Below are 27,801 nucleotides of genomic sequence, written 5' to 3' on the forward strand. Positions count from 1 at the left end.
TGTTTTCTGTTGGTGGTGAGCAAATGTGTCCTATGAAAATATAGGGGCGGAGGTGTTACGGGCTTTGGTTTTCCATTTATATTTCGAGGTTGAACATTAGCACGTTAACACGCGGGGCACACCGATTTGTGTCACCTCTTTAGTTAGTATGTGTTACACCTGTCTGGTATGGGCTGGCCCAGGTGATATTCAAGAGTGGCTGGCCCAGTGCTCCAGTGGTCTTGAGAGATGTGGAGGTTTAGCACCTTTATGGCTCTCCCTATTTGATTTCTAGAAAAACAATCCTTTATCTGATCTTCCCTGTTTTCGTTTTTCTCCATTATTTTGTTTTGCTTCCTGTCTATAAGTTTGGTGTGTTTTTTTGTTTTGTTTGCCTCTTAGTGGGATAATTTAGTGGGCGCTCATGGTGGGCGTTGCTTTGCTGTTTTTGTTGCATCTTTCAGTGGACACCTCCATAAGTGTCTTTTATAACCCCTTTTAAAACCCCACCTGTTTTGTTTTGGTTGTTGTCAATAACGCTTTGTTAGTTCCCCCTTCTGTTTGAGTGACATTTTTGGGTTTCTTGCTGGGGAACGTAACAGTATATGCAGTATTATAGTCCAAGAATGAACCTCCATAATTTGTATTATTTTTCATAGGTCTCCCAAGTTAAAGGGTTTGCTCTGTAGTCAACTTAGGTAAGAGAGATGGATATTAAGTGAACACAGGACACAGAGATGAAGGACACATCAAAGACCCAGTAGCTCTGCAGAGCAAAAACTAGGCAGAGACAGATATAGATATATAGAGACATGATATATGAAAACACTCTGGAGTTCTCATGGAAGCATTTAGGGGCCTTTAGTCTGCCTGTGTCTACAGCTGGACATGTGATGGGCTACTATAACAGAGGTGGTTCCAGACTAAAACTGGATTTTCTTGTTTACTTAATTTGTATGTAGAGTTGCACATTTTGGGGAATATTCAGAGGTGGAAACTTTCCGTGCGAATTAACGGGAATATATTTGCAACCCTATTTGTATGACATGATTTCTCCCTTGACACTTTCTCCAATCTCTCTCTCTCCTCAATCTCTCCCTCTTTTACTCTCTCTCTCTCTGTCTCTTTAGACTTTGTAATAGATAAAGGAGATAGAAAGATTTAAAAAAAAAATCTATCAGCTAAAACATGAATATAAATTACTACTATGTTCAATGTTCTCATGGTTATGTCTGTTGACTGATGTTGTTGTAGTTCTGCCCATAGATTGGTCTCTGTGGTGATGCACTCTTTGTTGTGCTTGGAAGAGTTAATTGGGAGTGAACTAGCTGTCCTAGCTCTGTGAAACTACCAAATGTACTTTATTTCAGAATTGTTCATCCTCTGTTAAATTCATAATGAATCGGGTGGACTGATTTTACTGTTGTATTGTATTCTCCCAAGGCCTCATTAAAATAATCAGTTGGCTTGCGGTGCAGTGTGTGCATTGCTGCGGGAAGATGTTTTGGGGTGGGGCTGATGTCGAGGGGGGAGTGGGTATTTTCCTCCACTCATACAGGAGTAATAAAGACCTAGTGCACTAATTTGGTAGGATTTGTTTTTGGTATGGATATATATTCTGTATATGTTTTTATATATATGTATATATATATTATTATTTATTTATTTATCAGGGGGTGCTACAGCTATGGCTATGAGTGTGTATAAATGTCACTGTTTGAGTAGCTTTCAATTCATCAACTTCATTCATCTGTACACAGTCCTATTGCAAGTTTGGTTGCAATTAATTCCACTCAAAAGAAGTGTGGTGCGGTGCAACTGAACACGTTTAATATGCAACAGTTGAATACATGTTTTTGTATCAATGGAATAATATATTAATAAACACCGGAGATGTCCAATAAAACAAAACAGGAGCCTTAAATCCCTGGATGGTCACTGGAATCAATGAGAGTGACTGGGGAATCTGTGTTAATACAGGTCTATATCTGTCTGTAAAACTGCCACTTCTCAGAGGGAAAAGCTATCAATCCACACCTCCCATTATACCCTGAATTCCCTCTTCATAGGCTGTCTTCCTCTCCTGCTGCCCTGCCATATTTATGGGCCCGAGGATACGATCAAAGATGGTTCCACTCCATCACCCTTCTGATGGCCTACTTTCTGAGAGAAAGGAAACCTTAACGTATTTATCATCTCATCGTGTGTGAGAGTGTGTGCATGCATGTGCATTTGTGTGTGTGTGTGTGTGTGTACTTACAGGCCCTAGTTTTTGCAACCTCAGCTAATATCCTTACTACAGTCAGCATCTTTTTGACAGTTCTTATGTCACTTCTAAGTTTTCCCCTCACTCACTGACCTCAGCAATTAAAAAGCAGGTCACAAAACATCTGGATTAGAAACATAATTTCTAATCCATTATTTTGTATGTAAACCTCCCTATGCAATTAAACTGTTAGATATAAACAGGCACTTTCTATCTAGACTTCTAGCCCAAGGCATAACAATTAGGTCATTCAAGAGTGAAGATATACCTGACCGCCAAGAAAAGTATCCACAGACACAAGGCTGCAGTATACGGGCCAGGAAACATGTTGAAGGTTGTGACTCTCTCCAACAGAGATTATTTAATCATATGTGAATATTGTCACCTGTGAGGCTGTGCAGTTGCTCTTTTGTTTCTCTTAAAAAATAACAGTTCAGCTTAATTACAGATTTGAGCCAAAGGGCCATGTTCATTATGTTTTCAATTTGAATATGGAACAAATGGTAATTGCATTGCTTGTGATAAACAGGTCTGAAATGTTTCTCATTTTACACAAAATGTACTAGAGCTGTACAGTACTGATGTGATGACATTGAGAATGTTCCCCCTGCTGTAGCAATCATTCTCCTTTTGTAATTGGTGTAAATTGACTTCTCCCAGACAGGCCATTTCATGCCTGTATGGTTTGCGTGGGCAGTTGACAGGCTGGTGGGAGAAATATGGAGCCACAATGATTGCAAAATCATAATTGAAGAATGAGCAATGCTCAGCATAGATTACAAAGTTGTACAGTATATCATCACTCATTGCTTAATTTCTACACTTAACAAGCACTAAACTGGTGAAAAAAGATGAATAATGGAATATGATATCAAACATGGGTTTCTTAACCTCTGTAAGTGTTGGTAGTCCACTCTGTGGACTGTGGTTAGATATTGATTCAGCTTACAGCATCTGTGAGTGCTCTTCATAAGCCAGTTGGTTAAGACAGAGCAGTTTTGTGAAAGGGGTATTATCAGCAGGTCATGACTTGTACAATACAGAGTACAGCAGGGTTGTTTCCCTTTCGACCAAGAGAACTGCTTATAGAATCTTCACCAATATGGTCGCGGAACAATTCATTTTCTGTTCTATTCAGGAACAAGCATGTAACTCAAGTGATCATCTGTCAATTATCCAACACTTACTGTTGGTTGCCCACTGATCTGACAGTCGTTTGTGAATGCCCATTTCTCTATTGAGGGATTCAGCACCAAGCTACAGTATGTGTGGAGGGAGAAAGTGAAAGGAAGAGAGACTCTCTCTCTCTCCGTGTGTTTTCTCTGCAGAGCTCAGAAAGTGGTAAATTACTTAGTAATTGCTGTGCTCATATAGCAGAGGCCTCTACCAGAGCAGTGATGTGTACCTGTTTGGTGACCGGTTGGAACGTAATACCCCAAAAGCACTGAAAGCCATTTTTTATGCCATAAGGTTTTCAGTACAGATACAATGTTGCCATAACAACACAATCATCATTATTAGTGCATGGATAAATATCTGTTTTTCCTGGTATTTCAACTCCCAGCACAGTAGTAGACTCTCATCACTGAGCTCCTCTGAGCCAGTATCAGTGGGAAAGTAAAACAGGACAGGGGGAAAGCAGCTATTGACCCAGTGAGGCTTCTGTGCCATGAAAGTACTTACCAGAAGAAAATCAATCTCCTGAACATCAAAAGGATGTTTTGATAGGAAATCAACACTTCTTAATCTTTACTGCAATATCTGTACATTTATTAATGAGATCACCTTTTTGGAATTAGATCAATCTGACATAAGTGATACAGTACATACATATTGCCCACACTCAAGGAGGCTCTTTAAAAATTCTATAAAGCCATCACTTTAGGGGATGGCTATTCTTAATGTGGGAGAATGTTTGTTTTTTTACTGACTTTTTTAGGCAAGGCACTCATGGGGGAAGTTTACTGTAATACTCCCTAGGTTGAAGATGCACAGATGTATATTTTTGATCTAACTCCCCAGGAGGTGAAGCGTGATAGGTTAAGTAAAATGTTAAATCTGGCTTATACATGTTATGTTGTACTACATAGCTGGCCTCTGCCTAGTTATGTCAATCTATATGAAAAGTAGAAACTATTATACACTGATAAATCATAAAGTTATAGTGTATGAATAGCATTTTGTGAATAGTACAGTATATGGAAGTAATTGCCAACCTGCTTGCTTCCTCTCTATCATTAGTCATTTCTTCTAGTGCAGGGTGTCAGGCAACAGCTCTCAGCAACAAATATACCTAACCATGTTTTCTAAAACAATCTGAAAGCATGCTTCCTCTAACCCTTGCCTCCAGTGGTAATGCATTGCCCCATTCCTTGTGCATTCAATTTCATGTGCATCATATAAACGTCACCTGCAGAAACAATTAAAAGATCAGTCTGACTCTGTTTAACTTTGTAAATTACACTCCTCTTATTTGTTATAGGGAACACCGGTTGTGTTTTGTTTATATCTTTGTGAAATTGCTGTCAAAATATGTGTAACGACTTCCACCGAAGTTGTTCCCTCTCCTTGTTCGGGCTGAGTTCGGTGGTCGACGTCACCGGCTTCCTAGCCGCCACCGATCCATGTTTCATTTTTCCTTTGGTTTTGTCTGTATACACACCTGGTTCCTATCTCATAATTATGTTCCTTATCTAACCCTCTGGTTTCCCTTTCTGTTTTATGCATGATTGTCTTTCGTGTATTCCGGTATGTTGTAATTTTGAGTCCTGTTTTGTCCTTGTTTACAACAGGATTTTGTTACATTTTTGGATTGAGTAAATCAATTATGGTTACTCTTATCTGTGTCCTGCGCCTGACTCCTTCGCTATCTTTTAGATAGACTCTGACAATTTGTTAACATCGACATGAATAAATATCAACCCATTATGTTATCCATATTTCTGGGGAAACTGGCTACTATTTTTAGGGTCTCTCTCTCTCTCTCTCTCTCTCACTCTCTCTCTCTGTGTGTGTGTGTCTCGCTCTGTGTCTCTCTCTGTGTCTCTCTCTCTCTGTCAATTCTCTCTCAGTTTAATTCAATTAAATTTAAGGGCTTTATTGGCATGGGAAACACATGTTAACAAAGCAAGTGAACTAGATAATGAACAAATGTGAAATAAACAATAAAAATTACACTCACAAAAGTTCCAAAAGAATAAAGACATTTCAAATGTCATATTATATGCAAATAGTTTAAGTACAGAAGGGAAAATAAATAAGCATTACGTAATATAAGATTGTATTTACAATGGTGTTTGTTCTTCATTGGCTGCCCTTTTCTTGTGGCAACAGGTCACAAATCTTGCTGCTGTGATTGCACACTGTGGTATTTCACCCACAAGATATGGGAGTTGGATTTGTTTTTTAATTCTTTGTGGGTCTGTGTAATCTGAGGGAAATATGTGTCCCTAATATGGTCATACATTTGGCAGGAGCTTAGAAAGTGCAGCTCAGTTTCCATCTCATTTTGTGGGCAGTGTGCACATGGCCTGTATTATCTTGAGAGGTCTGTCTTCGGCAGCCTTTCTCAATAGCAAGGCTATGATAACTGAGTCTGTACATAGTCAAAGCTTTCCTTAAGTTTGGGTCAGTCACAGTGGTCAGGTATTCTACCACAATCTACTCTCTGTTTATGGCCAAATAGCATTCTAGTTTGCTCTGTTTTTTTGTTAGTTCTTTCCAGTGTGTCAAGTAATTATCCTTTTGTTTTCTAATGATTTGGTTGGGTCTAATTGTGTTGCTTTCCTGGGGCTCTGTGGGGTCTGTTTGTGTTTGTGAACAGAGCCCCAGGACCATCTTGCTTAGGGGGCTCTTCTCCAGGTTAATTTCTCTGTAGGTGATGGCTTTGTTATCAGAGGTTAGGGAATCGCTTCTTTTTAGGTGGTTGTAGTATTTATCTTCTCTTTTCTGGATTTTGATCATTATGGGCCTAATTCTACTCTGCATGCATTATTTGATGTTTTACATTGTACACTGAGGACATTGTACGCTGCAGACTGTTCTAGTGCTCTCGCTAATTCGCTGATATATATCTTGAAGATTGTGAGGCTTAACCTGCATCCCTGTCTCAACCCCAGCCCTGTGGAAAGAAATGTGTGTGTCATACCCTGATCTGTTGCCAGTTCGTCTTGTCTTCTCAGGTCTTACCAGCGTGTTTTCCCGTCTCCCTGCTTTCTCAAGTTCTGTTTCCTAGTTTCCCAGGTTCTGACCATTCTGCCTGCCCTGACCCCGAGCCTGTCTGCCGTTCTGTACCTTCCTGACTCTGACCCCTTTACGAACCTCTGCCTGTCTTGACCCCAAGCCTGCCTGCTGTTCTGTACCTTATTGACTCTGCCCTGGATTATGGACCTCTGCCTGCCTTTGACCTGTATTTTGCCTGCCCCCTGATTGGGTCAATATACATCTGTGACTCTAGCTGTCTGCATCTGGGTCTTATCCTGAGTTCTGATAGTGTGTGTTTTTTGGCAATTTTAACCACACACTGTCATGTTTTTCCCCCAACACCACTTTCCTTCAATTTGTATAAGCAGGCCCTCGTGCCAAATTGAGTCGAAAGCTTTTCTGAAATCAACAAGCATGAGAAGACTTTGCCTTTGTTTTGGTTTGTTTGTTTGTCAATTAGGGTGTGCAGGGTGAATACTTGTTCTGTCGTTCAGTCATTTGGCTAAAAGCCTATTTGGCATTTGCTCAGTACATAGTTTTCACTGAGGAAATGTACGAGCCTTTTGTTAATGATAATGCAGCAGATTGCCGTTGACGCATGTCCCATGGTAGTTAATGGGGTCAAATTTGTCTGTACTTTTGTGGATTGTGGTGATCAGTCCTTGCTTCCAAATATTGGGGAATATGCCAGAGCTGAGGAGGATGTTAAAGAGTTTAAGCCAATTGGAATTCGTGGTCTGTATATTTTATCATTTCATTTAGGATACTGTAACGGTTCCGTAACGACAGACGCTGGGAGATGGGAAGCAAGTACAGGGTGAGGATTTAGCAATAAATAGACATGAAACTAAACAAGAACAGCGTCTGGACAAGAGAAACAAAACAACATCAATGCAGACACAGGGATGAAACTGAGGAAGTGACAGATATAGGGGAGGCAATCAATGACGTGATGGAGTCCAGGTGAGTCCGATGACTGGTGCACGTAACGATGGTGACATGTGTGCGTAATGATGAGCAGCATGGCAGCCTCGAGTACAAGAGAGAGGGAGCGGGAGCAGATGTGACAGGATACCATCAACCCCACAGGCCTTTTTGGGTTGGAGGGTTTTGTATTTTGTCCTGTAGTTTATTCAATGTAATTGGAGAATCCAGTGGGTTCTGGTAGTCTTTAATAGTTGATTCTAGGATTTGTATTTGATCGTGTATATGTTTTTGCTGTTTGTTCTTTGTTATAGAGACAAAAAGATTGGAGAAGTGGTTAATCCACACATCTCCGTTTTGGATAGATAACTCTTTGTTGTTGTTTGTTTAGAGTTTTCCAATTTTCCCAGAAGTGGTAAGATTTTATGGATTCTTCAGTTACATTGAGCTGATTTCTGACGTGCCGTTCCTTCTTTTTCCATAGTGTATTTCTGTATTGTTTTAGTGATTCACCATGGTGAAGGTGTAGGCTCAGGTTTTCTGGATGTCTATGTTTTTGGTTGGATAGGTTTCTCAATTTCTTTCTTAGGATTTTGCATTCTTCATCAAACCATTTGTCATTGTTGTTAATTTTCTTAGGTTGTCTGCTTGATATTTTTAGATTTGCTAGGGAAGCTGAGAGGTCAGATATACTGTTGAGGTTTTCTACTGCTAAGTTTACACCTTCACTATTACAGTGAAACATTTTGTCCAGGAAATTGTCTGGAAGGGATTGAATATGTTGTTGCCTAATTGTTTTATGGTAGATTTACATTTATAGCATTTCTTAATATTATTAAATTCCTTTGGCTTTTATGCCTCATGATTAAGCAAAGCTCTGTTCGAGTAGTGTGTGGTTTTGCTGTGATCTGATAGGGTTGTCAGTGGACTGACTGTGAACGCTCTAAGAGACTCTGGTTTGAGGTCAGTGTTAAAGCAGTTTACAGTATTACTGCCAAGAGATGAGCTATAGGTGTACCTACCATAGGAGTCCCCTCAAAGTCTACCATTGACTATGTACATACCTAGCGTCCGACAGAGCTGCAGGAGTTGTGACCCGTTTTTGTTGGTTATGTTGTCGTAGTTGTGTCCAGGGGTGCATATAGGGGAAGGAATGCTGTCACCTCCAGGTAGGTGTTTGTCCCCCTGTGTGCTGAGGGTGTCGAGTTCTTGTCCAGTTCTGGCATTTAGGTCGCCACAGACTATTACATGTCCCTGAGCCTGGAAATGTTTGATCTCCCCCTGGGAGATGGAGAAGCTGTCCTCGTTAAAGTATGGGGATTCTATACGGGGGATATAGGTAGCACACATGAGGATATTTTTCTCTGTTCAGATAATTTCCTTATTAATTTCCTGCCAGATGTAAAATGTTCCTGTTTTGACTAATTTAATAGAGTGGGTTAGGTCTGCTCTATACCAAATAAGCATACCCCCTGAGTCTCTTCCCTGTTTCACACCTGCTTTTTTGGTGTATGGGACTACCAGCTCTTTGTAACCTAGAGGGCAACCAGTCTCCTTTATACCATGTTTCTTGTAGGATGACAATGTCTCTATTTCCAGTTTCTTTGATGAACTCTGTGTTCCTGCTCTTTAGGCCAAAGGCAGATTACCTCAGACCTTGTATATTCCAGGATGAGATAGTAAAAGTTTTGTGTTCCATAGTGTTTAGTGTTGTTTTTGTGTGATTTAGGCCCGGACCATCACAGTAGGTGTGAGCAGAGCATGTTGAGCATCTGATACATACCTCTTAGGTCGCAGGATGGGGCTTGGGCAGGTGTAATAGTGGGGGTTGGGCCTGTTGCACTGCTCACGGCCTGGCCATATGTCCTACTGTCATGTTGAGGTCCTTGCCGCAGGGGTGGGGGGCATGGGGTGGGCAGAAGGGGCATAGGTCTGATATGGAGGGGCCTATATATGGTGTGGCCAGGGTTTGCTTGGGGTGGTCTTAGCTGGTTGGGGTGTGACTGGTGATGCTGTGGACTCTCTATCTCTCTCAATTTCAATTTCAATTTCAATTTATTGGCATGGAAAACATATGTTAACATTGCCAAAGCAAGTGAAATAGATAATAAACAAAACTTATTAACAGTAAACATTACAATCACAAAAGTTCCAAAATAATAAAGACATTTCAAATGTCATATTATGTCTGTATACGATGTTGTAATGATGTGCAAATAGTTAAAGTACAAAAGGGAAAATAAATAAACATAAATATAGGTTGTATTTACAATGGTGTTTTATCTTCACTAGTTGCCCTTTTCTTGTGGCAACAGGTCACAAATATTGCTGCTCTGGTCAACAAAGACATTTCTAATGTCATATTATGTCTATATACAGTGTTTCTCCCTCTTTTCTCTTTCTCCCCCCTCTCTCTCTCCCTCCCTCCCTTTCCCACTCTCTCGCTCAACCCCCCTTCCCATCCACCTGTTTACATTACCAAAGCAAGTGGAATAGACAATAAACAAATGGGAAATAAACAAGGGAAATAAACAAGCAGAAATGAACAGTAAACATTACACTCACAAAAGTTTTATAAGAATATAGACATTTCAAATGTTATGTTATTGGCTATTTACACTATTGTAACAATGTGCAAGTATATGTGAAAGGACAAATAAATAAACTGATAAATATAGGTTGTATTTACAATGTTGTTTGTGCTACACTAGTTGCTCTACTACTCTCTTCCTCCCCCTCCCTCCCTCTCCCTCTTCCTCTTCTTCTCTTTCGCTCTCTCTCTCTCTTTCTCTCATGGACACAGAGGTTAAAAAACAATCAATAAATCAAATTTACATATCTTTAAAGCCCTTTTTACATCACCAGTTGTCACAAAGTTCTTATACAGAAACCGAGCCTAAAACCCCGAAGTGCAAGAAATGCAGATGTAGAAGTACTGTGGTTAGGAAAAAATCCCTAGAAAGGCAGGAACCTAGGAAGAAACGTAGAGAGGAACCAGGCTCTGTGGGGTGGCCATTCCTCTTCTAGCTGTGCCAGGCGGAGATTCTAAGAGTACAGGGCCATTAAGGCCAGATCGTTCTTCAAGCTTCCAAAGGGTCTGAGGTCAGTTCAATTTGCTCCTGGGTCTGTGTTTTATTGCCAGGGGATTGAGGTGAAGCTCTCCTTGACAGCATCGCTGCTCTGTCACCGAGAAATACCCCAGATTACAAATATCACCATTTGTCAGCTACACTTTTCATGACTTATTTTGTCAGTGCATCGATCTGGCTTTAAAATATGTCTGGAACACATCTAAACGTCATAATAGCACTCACAGTTATCTTTTCAACTGCCAGTGTGTAACAGTCCTGACCTGTTTTATGTTGTTTTTATGTGTTTATGGTCAGGGCATGTGTTTTGGGTGGGCAGTCTATGTTATTCGTTTCTATGTTGGTTTTGGTTTGCCTGGTATGGCTCTTGATTAGAGGCAGGTGGTTTGCGTTTTCCTCTAATCAAGAGTCATATTTAGGTAGGGCATTCTCACTGTTTGTTTGTGGGTGATTGTCTCCTGTGTCTGTGTTATGTCTTACACCATACGGGATTGTTTCGGTTGTTCGTTTCGTTTCGATGTAGTATGTTTCCTGTCCGTAAGTGTTACGTATTAGTTATGTAAGTTTATGTTCAGGTTTCGTATACGTCGTTTTGTTATTTTGTAAATTTGAAAGTGTTTGTGTTTTCGTGTTGCCATCGTCGTATTTATAATAAAGATGGCTTATTTCCCTCAAGCTGCATTTTGGTCTGAAGATCCTTCTCTTCTCACCTCGTCCGAGGATGAGGAGAGCGACAGCCGTTACAGAATCACCCACCAACAAAATGTGACCAAGCGGTATGGGAATGCTCGACGGAGCAACAAGGACTTTTGGACTTGGGAGGAGATCCTGTCTGGTAGAGGACCCTGGGCGCAAACTGGAGAATATCGCTGCTCTCGTGAGAAGAGTGAGGCAGCCACAGCCCAGGAGCGGTGGTTTAAGGAGGCAGCTAGGAGACGTGGATGGAAGCCGGAGATTCAAGCTCGAAACCGGAATTATGAGGGGACACGTCTTGCACGGAAGCCCGAAAAGCCCGTGAGTAACTCCCAAAAATTTCTTGGGGGGGGGCTAAAGGGTAGTGGGCCAAGGGCAGGTAGGAGACCTGCGCCCACTTCCCAGGCTAACCGTGGAGAGCGGGAGTACGGGCAGACACCGTGTTACGCAGTAGAGCGCACGGTGTCTCCTGTACGTGTGCATAGCCCAGTGCGGGTTATTCCACCTCCCCGCACTGGTAGGGCTAGATTGGGCATTGAGCCAAATGTCATGAAGCCGGCCCTACATATCTGGCCACCAGTACGTCTTCTTGGGCCGGCTTACATGGCACCAGCCTTACGCATGGTGTCCCCGGTTCGCCTACATAGACCGGTGCGGGTTATTCCACCTCCCCGCACTGGTCGGGCGACGGGGAGCATTCAACCAGGTAAGGTTGGGCAGGCTCGGTGCTCAAGAGAGCCAGTACGCCTGCACGGTCCGGTATTTCCGGTGCCACCTCCCCGCCCCAGCCTAGTACCTACAGTGCCTACATTACGCACTAGGCTACCAGTGCATTTCCAGAGCCCTGTTCCTCCTCCACGCACTCTCCCTATAGTGCGTGTATCCAGTTCAGTGCCTCCAGTTCCGGCCCCACGCACTAAGCCACCTGTGCGTCTCCTAAGTCCTGTACACACTGTCACTTCTCCCCGTACTAGTCCTGAGGTGCGTGCCCTCAGCCAGGTGCCACCAGTGCCGGTACCACGCACCAGGTATAGAGTACGCTTTGAGAGTTCAGTGTGCCCTGTCCCTGCTCCACGCACTAGTAGGAAGGTGCTTATCATTAGCCCGGTGCCTCCAGTTCCGGCACCACGCACCAGGTCTACAGTGCGCCGTATCCGGCCAGAGCCATCCGTCTCCCCAGCGCCATCTGAGCCATCCGTCTCCCCAGCGCCATCTGAGCCATCCGTCTCCCCAGCGCCATCTGAGCCATCCGTCTCCCCAGCGCCATCTGAGCCATCCGTCTCCCCAGCGCCATCTGAGCCATCCGTCTCCCCAGCGCCGTCTGAGCCATCCGTCTGCCAGGAGCCTGCAAAGCCGCCCGTCTGCCATGAGCCTGCAAAGCCGCCCGTCTGCCATGAGCCTACAGAGCCGTCAGCCAGACAGGAGCCGCTAGAGCCATCAGCCAGACAGGAGCCGCTAGAGCCGTCAGCCAGACAGGATCTGCCAGAGCCGCCAACCAGACAGGATCTGCCAGAGCCGCCAACCAGACAGGATCTGCCAGAGCCGCCAACCAGACAGGATCTGCCAGAGCCGCCAACCAGACAGGATCTGCCAGAGCCGCCAACCAGACAGGATCTGCCAGAGCCGCCAACCAGACAGGATCTGCCAGAGCCGCCAACCAGACAGGATCTGCCAGAGCCGCCAGCGAGCCATGAGCAGCCAGAGCCGTCAGAGCGCCATGAGCAGCCAGAGCCGTCAGAGCGCCATGAGCAGCCAGAGCCGTCAGAGCGCCATGAGCAGCCAGAGCCGTCAGAGCGCCATGAGCAGCCAGAGCCGTCAGAGCGCCATGAGCAGCCAGAGCCGTCAGAGCGCCATGAGCAGCCAGAGCCGTCAGAGCGCCATGAGCAGCCAGAGCCGTCAGAGCGCCATGAGCGTCGAGAGCCGTCAGCCTGCCATGAGCGTCGAGAGCCGTCAGCCTGCCATGAGCGTCGAGAGCCGTCAGCCTGCCATGAGCGTCGAGAGCCGTCAGCCTGCCATGAGCGTCGAGAGCCGTCAGCCTGCCATGAGCGTCGAGAGCCGTCAGCCTGCCATGAGCGTCGAGAGCCGTCAGCCTGCCATGAGCGTCGAGAGCCGTCAGCCTGCCATGAGCGTCGAGAGTCGTCAGTCAGCCATGAGCTGCCCTTCAGCCTGAAAAGGCTAGATACCCAGAACTGCCCATCAGTCCAGAGCTGTCTCTCTGTCCGGAGCTGCCTTTCAGTCCGGAGTTGCCCCTCTATCCTGATCTCCCTCTCTATCTTTATCTACTTCTATATTCTTATCTATCCCTCTGTCTTGATTTATCTCTCTGTCCCGGTGTTGTCCTTATTAGATATGTTGTTAAGGGGATTTTGTGGGGGTCAAAAGAGGGTGGACATTCTTGGAGGGAGGAAGTTAGGATGGACTATGGTGGTATGGGGACAGCGTCCTGAGCCGGAACCACCACCGTGGTCAACTGCCCACCCGGACCCTCCCCTGGACTTTGTGCTTGTGCGCCCGGCGTGCGCATCTTGAGGGGGGGGTACTGTAACAGTCCTGACCTGTTTTATGTTGTTTTTATGTGTTTATGGTCAGGGCATGTGTTTTGGGTGGGCAGTCTATGTTATTCGTTTCTATGTTGGTTTTGGTTTGCCTGGTATGGCTCTTGATTAGAGGCAGGTGGTTTGCGTTTTCCTCTAATCAAGAGTCATATTTAGGTAGGGCATTCTCACTGTTTGTTTGTGGGTGATTGTCTCCTGTGTCTGTGTTATGTCTTACACCATACGGGATTGTTTCGGTTGTTCGTTTCGTTTCGATGTAGTATGTTTCCTGTCCGTAAGTGTTACGTATTAGTTATGTAAGTTTATGTTCAGGTTTCGTATACGTCGTTTTGTTATTTTGTAAATTTGAAAGTGTTTGTGTTTTCGTGTTGCCATCGTCGTATTTATAATAAAGATGGCTTATTTCCCTCAAGCTGCATTTTGGTCTGAAGATCCTTCTCTTCTCACCTCGTCCGAGGATGAGGAGAGCGACAGCCGTTACACAGTGATTTAGAGATATCAATGTTACTGTCAACAGAAATAAAACTAAGGTGAGCAAAACAGTTGCTGTAGGACTCCATGACAACCATAGAATCTCTCCAAGGTATCTATCATCATGTTCAGTTGATAATGATGCTATAGATTACTTTACTCTGAGGATTGACTCCTTTGACATCCCACTGAGCATAGTCCAATATGTCTTTAAAACAATGTCAAGGTCAAACCCCGACAAATGAGGCAATATATTTTTTGGTCTCTCCACAACTTAACAAGGTTTACTATATCCCATCTGTGACATGGATTTTGAACCATAGCAGGGTAAGTGGAAGTTGAAAATGATTCGATTGGATTCAGGAAGTTTCAGGGAGTGGAGACTCTTGAGCTTGGCTGGGCACGCTGGGCGTGCTCACGAATAGGATGGGAAAATAATTATTCTTATTTAGTGTGACATAATAAAAAACTATTCAAGGTGTATTTTAGCATTTATTTAATATGTATTCTCTATCCTCATCATATGATTACTGAATGTATATATTATATTGTATTTATATGTTCTATTGATTGTTTATTTTTGTTATTGTCTGAGCTGTAACGCCAATGCCTGTGTTTCTATTTTCTGCACTCACCCAGACCTATCTTCATCCTTCTAGCTTGGCACTCAACCACAGTACATGAAGGCCAAGGTCCATCCCTCTCCATTACTTCAATTTCAGCCAGATTAAGGGTTCAATTATTTTCAAATCAGCAGAATTTGCTCTATTATGACCTCAACCTTTCTTCTCCATCTTTGTGAGAGACAAATCTGTGGAATGGCTCTCTCCTCTCCTCCTTCCCCTGGGCCTCCTCCCCCTGGGCAAGCAAGCAGGCAGTAGTAACCTGCAGTCAGAAGAGAAGAGAAGAAGAGAAGAGAGAAGAGAGGACAAGGGAGCTGAGTAATGGGTGAGAAGTCACTTTTGGGCTTTGCTGTGAAGAAATATCACCATGACACCTTCAGAGAGCCTCTCACCAGTGGCTTGTTCAGACTTGCAACACCAGGCATGTGATTCCCTTGGTTCCCCCTGCATTAACATGAAAGACTCCTGTGTCCTCTATTCCACTACTGTATGAACATCTAGTCGGCTGTTTTGTTGCTGTTGTAATGTTCATCATCAGTTGTATTTAGTTGGGTAACAATTTAGTCATCAGACTTCACACGACTGTAATAGACAATTGAGTTTGTGCTCCAACAGTGATGGTTTAAAAACACTGAAAACCTTTGGGGGGAGGATGACCACCCCTGACTCTACCTAATTGCTTTGTGAAATGTTGTCATGTGAGAAAATCATGCTGCTGTTGCTGTTGCCTAGCAGCAGAGGAAGTCTTCTGACAAGTCTCTGAGGATGCCTGCTCCAGGGTGTGAAAATTCAAGCTGAAGCCATTCTACACACAGACCTACATACAACCTTCATGTCAATTCACTGGAGAGGCAGGAAAAGTTTGTCAATGTGTCATGGTACATTATCTCCATGTCTGGTAATGTGTTTAATTATTCTATATTTGTTTCTTTGTTTGTTTCTATGTATTCTTTCTTTCTTTTTTGCGTTTCACTATTCCTCCTTGTTTGGCAACCTCTGTTGTTTCCAGAAGCAGTGCCTCTCTTTGTTTCATTGGCAGTGGGTCCGTGGCCTTTTATGCACTGGGAGAACCGTGATGGGAGGCCCCTTTGAGAAGCACAGGGAAATGGCAGAGGTAGAGTCCTAGTAATCAAGCCCATTCAGGCTAACAAAGGGAAACAGGGGTAGCCTTTGAATTTATTTATTTTTTGTTCTCCAAAGTCAAACAAGACAGTGAGCAGCATGCCACAGCAACTTTCCTCACAAGCTGAGAGCAGCATCACTGGCAATTTGAAGCCAAGTCAATCAACAGAGAAGCAGTGGACATGGTCTATCATGGTTTTGATCCATTGGCTGTCCAACCACTTGCTTTTGCCTATAGAGCTCCATTTTTATGGAATGGTCTGCCTACCCATGTGAGAGACGCAGACTCGGTCTCAACCTTTAAGTCTTTACTGAAGACTCATCTCTTCAGTGGGTCATATGATTGAGTGTAGTCTGGCCCAGGAGTGTGAAGGTGAATGGAAAGGCTCTGGAGCAACGAACCGCCCTTGCTGTCTCTGCCTGGCTGGTTCCCCTCTCTCCACTGGGATTCTCTGCCTCTAACCCTATTACAGGGGCTGAGTCACTGGCTTACTGGTGCTCTTTCATGCCATCCCTTGGAGGGGTGCGTCACTTGAGTGGGTTGAGTCACTGACGTGATCTTCCTTTCTGGGTTGGCGCCCCCCCTTGGGTTGTGCCGTGGCGGAGATCTTTGTGGGCTATACTCGGCCTTGTCTCAGGATGGTAAGTTGGTGGTTGAAGATATCCCTCTAGTGGTGTGGGGGCTGTGCTTTGGCAAAGTGGGTGGGGTTATATCCTTCCTGTTTGGCCCTGTCCGGGGGTATCATCGGATGGGGCCACAGTGTCTCCTGACCCCTCCTGTCTCAGCCTCCAGTATTTATGCTGCAGTAGTTTATGTGTCGGGGGGCTAGGGTCAGTTTGTTATATCTGGAGTACTTCTCCTGTCTTATCCGGTGTCCTGTGTGAATTTAAGTATGCTCTCTCTAATTCTCTCTTTCTCTCTTTCTTTCTCTCTCTCGGAGCACCTGAGCCCTAGGACCATGCCTCAGGACTACCTGGCATGATGACTCCTTGCTGTCCCCAGTCCACCTGGCCATGCTGCTGCTCCAGTTTCAACTGTTCTGCCTGCGGCTATGGAACCCTGACCTGTTCACCGGACGTGCTACCTGTCCCAGACCTGCTGTTTTCAACTCTCTAGAGACAGCAGGAGCGGTAGAGATACTCTTAATGATCGGCTATGAAAAGCCAACTGACATTTACTCCTGAGGTGCTGACTTGCTGCACCCTCGACAACTACTGTGATTATTATTATTTGACCATGCTGGTCATTTATGAACATTTGAACATCTTGGCCATGTTCTGTTATAATCTCCACCCGGCACAGCCAGAAGACGACTGGCCACCCCTCATAGCCTGGTTCCTCTCTAGGTTTCTTCCTAGGTTTTGGCCTTTCTAGGGAGTTTTTCCTAGCCACCGTGCTTCTACACCTGCATTGCTTGCTGTTTGGGGTTTTAGGCTGGGTTTCTGTACAGCACTTTGAGATATCAGCTGATGTAAGAAGGGCTATATAAATACATTTGATTAGAATTTGATTTGTATTATGCCCTTCAAAGCCCAGGTCTTCTGTGATGTTGTCTTCTCATTAAACACAAAATAGTTCATTAAAGATTTATTTTTATTTTTTATTTTTAGTCATTTAGCAGACGCTCTTATCCAGAGCGACTTACAGTAGAGTGCATACATTTTATTAAAAAAAAATATTTTATTTTTATTTTTTACATACTGAGACAAGGATATCCCTACCGGCCAAACCCTCCCTACCGGCCAAACCCTCCCTAACCCGGACGACGCTATGCCAATTGTGCGTCGCCCCACGGATCTCCCGGTTGCGGCCGGCTGCGACAGAGCCTGGGCGCGAACCCAGCCCAGCCTGGGCGCAAACCCAGAGACTCTGGTGGCGCAGCTAGCACTGCGATGCAGTGCCCTAGACCACTGCGCCACCTGGGAGACGTGGCGCAGTCTCCCAACAAGCTCTGTCAACAAGAGAACAGGAGGTAAGGAATGTGCTTCATCCTATTGTCAAACACTATTGTGAGAGCCAGACATTGTCAAGTCATTTTAATGACATAGAGACCCTTATTAAGAAAAACAAGCTGGTACTTCTGGTACACTAGCACCAATTTTCAAAATGGAAGTCCACTCAAAACACATTCCCTCTTTCTCAGTGCACATTATCTCCCTCTATTTTATTGGATAGCAAACTCCCATTGGTAAATGTAATGTATTTGTGTGGACTGAGTTTGCAGCACTCGGGGAATCCAGAGAGATAAACTTCAAGCTGTGCGGGTAGAATGTTATACAGTCTAGCTAAACACTATTTCAACCTGTACTGTTTGCTTATTTTTCTGCAGACAGGGAGGCAGGAGCACACAGTAAGAGGACAAACAAGCTGATGGGAGTTTGAAAAAGTTCATATTTTCTAGAGATTGGAGGACATAAGAAAAAAAATATATATTGCATTTGCTGACTGTACAGACCTGGGCTCATCGATCATCGTCATGACAGCCATCAATAATCTTAAACGCTCTGTCCATATCTAAAGTCAGTTTCCCTAAAGATTCATCTTGTTGGTGAGCATATTTAATGACTTTAATGCCCCAACGGCAATCATTTGCTTTACGTTATATTTCATTCCCAGGAGAAATTCAGTAAAACTCCAAATCACAAATGGAGTTTTTTCACAAGGACATTGTAAACGAGAGAGGATAGCGGGAGTATTCTCAGAGGAAGAGGACAAACGGTCAGTTGTGTGTGCAGCTGAGATGCCAGCCAGCAATGTGGCAATGTGACCTCTCTCCATCTGCTTCCTTCAGCCACTTGAGTCCAAACCTATGCATTTATTATGTATGACAACATGAAAACAACATAATGCCATGGTACGGATAGAGCTGAAAACTGCCGAAATGACTCCCCTGAAAATAAACGACGTTCTAACAAAAGAAATCGAACAAGAAATATGAAATGCGCATCCTGTCCAACATCTATGCCTTTGTACAAAAAGCGAACTTAAAGGAAATCCTGATGACCGCATTGTTTGTTTTAAGGCCAGGCAGTATCTCTCCTAGCAATATCACACCATATTGGACAGGATAGTGACTGAGGAAGGAGGTAAACAGAAGCCTGGAATCACGACTTTCCTTCTTAATTTCCTATCCCCTCCCCATGGGTCTGAGGAACAGATGGAGTGCGGTGCTTCCAAAGCCCCATCATTACAGGATGGATGATGTCACTCACTGGCAGGACGGCAGGGTTGCTTCCAATGTTGTTCATTTGGTGTGTCATTATCTCCAAGGTAACACTGGTCAACCTGTTGCATTCTGACCGGTTGCATCACTGCCTGGTATGGCAACTGCTCGGCATCCGACCGTAAGACGCTACAGAGGCGCTGTAAATGTTTATCAGCACAGCATTATGACAGCATTTTCGAAACTGCAGAGGGGGTTCTTGCTATTATTTTGTAGGTTTCCTAAAAAAAAAAAGAAGACAAATAACAGAAAATATAACCCCCAAAAAATAATATCCTGTACATTGACCCTTGTCATGTATCGGTGCAAGCACTATTGCAATTATTGGGAAAATAACTGATCCGATTGGTCAAAAGGCCCAAAAGGGTGGGGAAGTTGGCTCCACAGTGTATATTATATTTCAGAAATGTTCACAAGTTGTTCACTGTTTTCACAAGAGACAGGCTGACACACATTTTCTGTTTTGACTGAGTGCATACAGTCCAGTACATCACTGGAGCCAAACTTCCTGACATCCAGGACCTATATACTAGGTGGTGTCATGTGACATGTTGGCGCATGTGACAAATAAAATTGATTTGATTTGAGAAGAAGGGAAGGTCCTTGCTCCTCATTCACTCATGTGTCAGATTGTCCCCCTCCAGCTGGGTTCAAACTCATTTGTTTGTGCTCATGTGATGTGGGAACCACAGGACACTTTTCCCTCCTATGGCCATGTTTTATTAGCTCTATAACAATGGCCTACCGTGATTCATTACGTGATGACTGTACCTGGGTCTCTTTGTCAAGTCTCATAGCGCCACATACCGCAAAAATGGCAGAAATGCGATAGTGAGATTGTGCTCGATGGCCGCTAGGCGGCGACATTGTAAAACATTCACACTAGACTTTCCGGAAGCGTCTCTTCTTGAGTGTTGTAGTGCCTTTTCTCTGTTGACATGTTTCTCTAGCTAGCTAACTTTGAGAGCTGAACATTTAGCGAGAAAATATGAGTATAATAAAGGTTTTTGATCAGTATTTGTGCAAGGGTCTCGAAAAAGTTCCAGTTTTACGAGAGGGCAATGTCAGCAAAGAAGAATATTCTGAATTTCAGGTAAAATGCTTTATTGTAGCTAGTTGTAGCTGACTGGTTAGCCCATGCCAATACAAATAGCCAGCAATCTAACTTAGAAATTGTCAGGCACCATTATTCCACGTGTGTAATTGTTTATATGGATAAACCATAGTTACTTTGCCTATGCTACACTGTGATAATGAAACTATTGCAACTTCTTGCATTGGTGCTTGTAAACAATTCTTTGATGAGAACCAGGTTGAAGTCAATGAAGAAGCAGTTTTCTTTATATTCAGGGGGAAATAACAAAAGGTGCAACAACCTATTTCTTTGCAATAGGAACATTTAGAAATATCTTCTTCGAATTAGCAACATCATGTCTGGTCGAGGACCTAAAATTAGTAGCGGTCAGTGCCGTTTTAGATGAGGGAGGACGATTTTTTATTCATGAGCATGGCCTTCTTTCTATTACAGCATATTGGATGACTGTCAATCATCTTCCATTCACCCAGTTCAATGTAACAGCGATAGGTTTAGGCTACTACATGATACTAACATTTTCCCTATACCCACCATGAGGTTGCTACAACCTAGCCTATGAATTAAAGTTTATAACATAGGTGACACACTGACGGTGATATTCAATACCGCCTTGCACACTCTTGCCTGCATGTAGCTGATATAGGGTGTAATCATTAGTCCAAAAGTTGCAAACAAGAGTTTCTATTGCGCAAATGTATGTGTGTTTATCCCCATTGTGTTCCATTTGCTTCTGTTTAAGATTTTTTTTTCAACAAAATCAGTTCAATGAATTACACACCATATCACACGTAAACACAGTTCACTTTCATAGCAACCACGTTGTATTACTTCTCGTATGCGCTCTCCTCCTCTCACCTCTTCCCTTCCCTTGTGGACTTCAATGCACAACACATCAGCTGTATGTGACCAGGCATAAAAAAAACGTTCCAAGCCAAACCGCTACACACAGCCTACATCGTTGTCACCATATTTGCTAAAGTAACGTCATAGTCAGCATAGCTAATATAATTAACTGGTTAGTAAACCAGCTACAATCTTGCAGTAATGTTAGTGTACAGTCAGTTAGCAGTTACACCGGTGGGCCCCGGTGGCAATAAATTAGTAAAACCAGAAGCTTACCTTGACTTGGAAGAGTTCCAGTGTTGTGTTTGATAGTCATAGCCAGCTAGCTAACATAGCATCCCTCTGTTTGAGCAGGGTGTTTCAGTAGACTGAACTAGCTAGCTGCATTTGCTAGTTAAGTAAGTGAAACTGAAAAATAATTATAATCTCTCTATTTCTCTCTTGCTTCTCCTTCATTTTGGAAGAAATACATTTTTTTCAAAACTGTGAAACTATTGTCTTTCTTTCTATTTGAGGCAACTACTCACCACATGTTATGCACTGTAGTGCTAGCTAGCAGTAGCTTATGCTTTCAGTACTAGATTAATTCTCTGATCCTTTGATTGGGGAGACAACATGTCAGTTCATGCTGCAAGAGCTCTGATAGGTTGGAGGACATCCTCCAGAAGTTGTCATATTACTATGTAAGTCCATGGAAGTGGGTGAGATCCACAAGCCTCCTAAGTTTTGTATTGAAGTCAATGTACAGAGAGGAGGACAGAAGCTAGCTGCACTGGCTACACCATGGTGCTACAGAGTGCTGTGGAGGCTACTGTAGACCTTCTTTGAAAAATAGTGTGTTTTAATCAATTATTTGGTGACGTGATTATATTTACTATAGTTTCATCTAAAAAGGATAACTTTTGTAATGTTTATTTTATTTTTATGAAATTCACTGAGGAGGGTGGTCCTCCCCTTCCTCTTCTGAGGATCCTCTACTGTTTACAATCGATTAAACCAAAGGGAAACTGTGTAGTAATGATAATGGGCTTACATTTATACAGTTACTTGACTGTGTCCAGCTCACTATTAATCACCTAAATTGAAACTAGACAGTCAGGGAGTATCGCAAATTCCAAATACAATGGCTAGAGGACAATCTTTTGCAAATTCTGATGACAAGGAAATTATTTATAACCAATTTTCAGTGCGGCCCTCCGGACCTCATTGAAGACCAAATGCGGTCCCCATGGCAAAATGAGTTTGACACCCCTGCTGTAGACACTGGTATAAAGAACAGCTGTAGATCTTCATTCAGGCTGTCTAAACTGTTTTCTGCCAGCTGGTGGCAGCACAATATCATCACTGGCCACCACTTGGATTGTCTGGGTGAAATGGAGAGAATCTGAAATAGGCTATTGTAACTACTGAACCTTCGGAACTGCACCACTTTACAATCTCCTTACATGTCTTTCTCTTTCTCACCACGGCTTGCTTAAAGGAACATAGCTATGCAGGATTGGATGATATTACAGGGAAGAAAAAACATAGCTTCTATGTGTGATTGAAGAAGCTTTTTCTCTGTAACTATGTCCTCTAAACAAGTGAAATCCCCCAGAGCCTAATATCTTGAGTGGTTGTTTTTATTATTGTTTTAAATTGGTCTGATTACCTTTGTATCTGATAAAAAAAACTTCAGTCCCCTGTCCTCCATCTGTCTCTTTGGTTTCAGTATTCTCCAGAGAACATCCAGGGGCCAGGATGTGACATAGACCCCAGTGAGGTGACTCTTCCTGGATGCTCCTGCCACGCCCACTCCTGCCTTACAGAGAGCTGCTCCTGCCTGCAGACATACGGACAGACATGCAGACAAACGTACGACAGCCACGGCCGACTCCAAGACCAGGTGGATACAGAGACTGGTTACTGCAGGCCTGTGTTTGAGTGTAACGCCTTGTGTGGCTGTAGTGAGGCCTGCTGTAACCGGGTGGTCCAGAGAGGCCTGGGGCTCAAGTTGTGTGTCTACCCCACAGAGGACAGGGGCTGGGGGATGCGGGCGCTGGAGCCCATCCCCTGTGGAACCTTTGTGTGTGAGTATGCCGGGGAGGTGATCGGCTTTGAGGAGGCCAGACGCAGACAGCTTGCTCAGGGGCTTGAGGACAACAACTACATCATTGCTGTGCGGGAGTATGCTGGTCAGGGCCAGGTCAGTGAGACCTTTGTGGACCCAACTGTGGTTGGGAATGTGGGGCGTTTTCTGAACCACTCCTGCCAACCCAACCTGTTCATGGTGCCTGTCCGGGTGCACTCCCTGGTGCCCAGGCTGGCCCTGTTCGCTGGCAGGGACATCACCCCTCAGGAGGAGCTCACATTTGACTACTCAGGGGGCTATAGCAATATGTCCTCTGTGGAGAGGTTGGTCCAGAGTGACCCTGGGACAGAGGCCAGTGAGACAGGTACCCTCCAGAGGAAACCATGCCACTGTGGTGCCCAGAACTGTTCCCAATTTCTGCCACTGGATTTATCTGTTCTCAACAATTAGATTAGAGGGATGCATTTATTTGGTAAATGTTTATAAATTGATATTTTGATATTTGAAGTGATCATGTTGTACTGGAAAGGAGAGACACTGCACTGAACCCTTTTTTTTGTCATTTCTGTTGAATACAACTCTCTCATTCTAATGTATGTTTATTTTATTAAATGTCAGTCCATGTGTCTTTGCACCCGTGTGACAGTTCTGTGCGAACAGCATCATCCATCATTTTAGATTGGTTTGTATGACATCCGTGGCATCACTAACCCAGGCTTCTGGGGTATTCATCCTATGCTTACCAGTGTGGCATCCATCTGGATTAAAGGGGAAATCTGGGATTGGTGCATCCATCTAGATTAAAGGGGAAATCTAGGATTGGTGCATCCATTTTGAATTCATACTGTCATTGATTATAAAGGGCTCATGAGCTTAGTTCAACTGTCTTAACCCATCAGAACCCAAGCTATAAGCCTGTTTTACTAGTTTTTTTGTAAACAATGTAATTCTAAACAAACACTGTATAGTTTCAAAACATGGTTAAAATGTAATTGATGGTCAGTAGCTCTCTATCAATTTTAGAGTGGATACATTTCTCCAGCCCCAACTCTCAGCTGTTTACCATAGCAAGTGCCAGGGTGCCATTTATGATGACCCACTTTTCTGTCACGACTGCCCACTATCTCACTGTCCCCACCCTCTTTCTGTTGGATGGCATCGCTGATCTGATATAAAGATACAGCATTTCTATCACAAAGTATAAACTTCATCTGTGTTGTGCAGACCAGCTAAAAGCTCTCTCTGTCAGAGAGTACTTGTGCTATGTGGGGCACGTCCCACCAGACCTAGCTATCAAAACACTTCAGTCCACAAGTGGCCTATATATAAGCCCTCGCCCCATATCTCACTGACAGCAGATTCATCTAGCAGGTCTTTATATTAACTATGCACTGACTGATATTGACTACAGCAAAAGAGGGGTCTGGCTTTGTAGGGTTTTGTATACTTATAAGAATCATATGTGCTCATCTGCTCATAGATTGGCATAACAATGTTGTATGCAAAGCCATTTCTCTCTCAAAAGACATCCATTTAACCGTAAAAGATATAGAGCATACACGTTGGTGGTATCTTGTCTCCATCCCTCAACTTTACAAATATCTCTGTGGTCTTTCAACACAGTGTCCTCCTGAAGGTATCTTCAGCTCTTCATAGGAGCCAAGAATCTCCAGAGGTGTGAGCAATTAAGAAGGGCCGGAGGGTATTTTAATATAGTAACAGGTCTTATTCCCCTGCCACGGGAGGGGCCAAGGTGTCCTGCTTTACTGGGACCATTCTTAAATCAGGCCCCTCCTCTCAAACTGCCCCACTTTCAGTCTAGACCCGCTTTCATCCCAGCTGCTTATTAATATCCACATCTAGGTTAATTAGCACAGAGACCGTGGTGTGTTCCATCCAGAAATAAGACCAGCACTCCAGTCACGTTGGGGGACGGAGGAGAGCAGTGTGGCTCAACCACTGGGTGGACTCATTTTACTTCACCCAGGACAAAGGGTTGGCGGAATTGTCACATTTTAGACCATCCTATTGGTCCTAAAGTAAATCTTTGTCCAGCTGGGGCACCATACGAGCTGAAATGAATGCACCCATCCTCTCTAACATGGTTTGGAGATGGAAGGCCTAAGCCAATCAGAGTTAACCATCAGGTGGATTTGTTTTTCTTTGTTAGAGAGAGAGATTAACTTTAATGCATCAACCTACATTTTTTTCTCAGCTAACGTATGAGGGTTCCCTTTGCTCTATTTGTTTAGTTATGTTTGGTTAAGGTCCACATTTTCCATGGCAACCCTTCTGCTGTCATCCCACTCCTATCACAGGTGGCACAGCATATCACAGAAACACCTTTGACCAGTGACATTTTGCTTTAATCAAGGTAGCGGTCTGGTTGGTATGTGTCAGACGGTAACAGCTATTTTGGACAGGTGATTGGACACCAAGGTTTATTTATTTATTAGGTTTATTTGAGATGGACAATGTACAACAAAACATACGTTTCAGCGTATGAGAAGTGATGTGTTGCACCAGATTTAACTGACAGCTAATTTACATCTGCAGTCACCGGTTGTAGGCATGGTGCAGGCAGGCAGTGTTCCACACAAACTGTTCAGGACTGGAGCTGGAACTCAGTGCCTCATTCCCAGGACAGTCACCTAGCAACCAGCAGTTAACCACATGATATGAACTTCCTCCTGGTGATTACAGTCACACTAGTCACAACACTTAAGAGGGACAGACATTTATTGTAGACTACAGTAAGGTTATACCCAGCTAGCACATTTGGTTCCTTGGAAGTTGTGGGAATGTACGTTTTTGTTTCCCCATTTGTTCTGGTTACGAAGCCATACGTTTCCTGACCTTTAAACGGAACGTTTTCTAAATTTCGCCTGTTCTGGGAACGTTAATTGTTAGGTTGCAGGGAGGTTCTGTGAACGTTTTGCTATGGTTCCCTGAAAGTTTTCCTGGGAGGCTTTGTTAAGGTTCTGAGAGCTAATTAAATTACGTTCTTTGAAAATGTTTCAATAAGAATTTTATTAACACTGCTAGCTTAGGTTAACTGTTTTGAACTCAAGCACAGAGAGGACACATGGGAATTCATTTGTTTAGTCATTAATCATGCAAACAGATCAAATGTTTTATTGTTCTATGACATCAGTGAGATTCAAACCTATGGTCTTCTACTCTCTATCCAGGGAATTAGTCCACTGCGCTACCAGGATGGAGCTAGTGTGCCATGTTTTTTTCAACTCATACAAAACTGTTCATTTTAGTCTATTCAAACGGACTCGATTTCAAAGAAAACAAGCACCCATTAAGATCACACCTGAACACACTTAACGAGATAGAGGATAGAGGGCGTTTTGTTGATGCTGAGAACGGAATGTATATGTTTTTAAATAAAAAATATATAATTTTCTTTGAACATTACTAATGTTTTCTTGTGTTTTTTTTATGGGAAGTTTTCTTAATGTTCTGAGCACATGCCTTTAAATAGAACCATGCGGAAACCTGCAGAAAACATTACTCTGAAGTACTGTTCCCACAGAAGAATGTTGTTTTTTAGCGTTCTCTGAATGATCTTGAGAATATGACTTTAAATAGAAACATGAGGAAACCTGCAGGAATGTTATGCCGAAGTACTGAAATTACTACAGAAGAAAGTTGTTTCTTAACATTCTCTGAATAATCTGAGAACATTACTTTAAATAGAACCATGAGGAAACTTGTAGGAAACATTATGGGAAGGTTGTATGCAAAATAACCATAGGACAACCACGCTCTCACCAAGCTCTAAGAAACATATGGTTCTCAGAACGTTATGTGCTAGCTGGGTACTGTCCTTCTAAGCTACTGTCTGTCTACAATATACAGTAGGTCATACCTGTACCATTTTAACTCTCTTTGAATGTATAGGGCCAAATGTTTTGCTCAATTCGTCATCTAAAATGAGCATGGTATAGCCTAGTAAGAAAGTGTATATTGTGCTCTATTTTATGAGTTCAGGGAGAATTTGTTATTGTCCTAGATGCATAGTACTGGTTGATCTAGTAGTTTGTCTTGATCAAAATAAAAACTTGCCATAGTGATCTCCATACATATAATCAGCGGAATATTGAAGCCAGTGTTGTGGTGGTACACTTTCTGGATACTTTCTTTTGTGTGAGTGTCCAATGACACAATCTTTCCACCTTTTACAGCTCTTGGCTACAACTTAACTGGCCATTGCAGTGCCTTGTTTTCCACTGATGCTAGGTACATAAAGGGCTGCTAATATGACTTTAACGTGATAGAGACAATAAGAAGCGAGTGTAGAGGCTATTTCAGGATGAATCACCAGTGTAGTAATAAGGCCTGGCAGCCTGTCATCTCTGAAGTGGAGCACCTCTCTAATGAGGGAACAGATGTCATTGCCACCAAACTTGGGGCCAATTTTTTTTTTTATTGAGTCAACACAGATAAAAATAGATCTGTTGGGGCCACAGCTGGGAGAATAAAAAATGTAATTTCAAGAAAATAGTTCCAATAGTGTTTCAGGGCTTTGAAGTTGTTTTGTAGCTATTTGTATAGAGAAATTTGACAAAATCGTGTATCATCGAACCATTTGTGTTTTCTCTCTAAGATGTAACAATCCTATTACCAGTGT

The 27,801-nt window shown here is 43.3% G+C and overlaps 1 protein-coding gene across 4 annotated transcripts; it reads left to right on the forward strand.

Moving 5' to 3' along the window:
• On the forward strand, positions 1 to 26,585 carry LOC139556230 (histone-lysine N-methyltransferase SETMAR-like). 4 transcript variants are annotated; one of them, XM_071369897.1, is made up of 3 exons: positions 1 to 52; positions 20,062 to 20,242; positions 22,800 to 26,585. In XM_071369897.1, the coding sequence occupies exons 2-3, from the start codon at positions 20,138 to 20,140 to the stop codon at positions 23,607 to 23,609; spliced, it is 915 nt and encodes a 304-aa protein (XP_071225998.1). In that variant the 5' UTR covers positions 1 to 52; positions 20,062 to 20,137; the 3' UTR covers positions 23,610 to 26,585. The 4 variants fall into 4 exon arrangements, with proteins under 4 accessions (XP_071225998.1, XP_071225990.1, XP_071226007.1 ...); XM_071369889.1 differs by having other exon boundaries at positions 1 to 25; positions 20,036 to 20,242; XM_071369906.1 differs by having other exon boundaries at positions 1 to 25.
• Positions 26,586 to 27,801: the final 1,216 nt, after the last annotated feature.

This window comes from Salvelinus alpinus, chromosome 2 (assembly GCF_045679555.1).
Source record: "Salvelinus alpinus chromosome 2, SLU_Salpinus.1, whole genome shotgun sequence".
NCBI classification, from domain to species: domain Eukaryota; kingdom Metazoa; phylum Chordata; class Actinopteri; order Salmoniformes; family Salmonidae; genus Salvelinus; species Salvelinus alpinus.

Bases quoted from the DNA above. Each gene is read 5' to 3' on its own strand.
- LOC139556230 (XM_071369897.1), top strand. From the start codon at position 20,138: ATGAGTATAATAAAGGTTTTTGATCAGTATTTGTGCAAGGGTCTCGAA. The intron at 20,243-22,799 runs GTAAAATGCTTT...CTTTGGTTTCAG, and splicing joins AAGAATATTCTGAATTTCAG to TATTCTCCAGAGAACATCCA.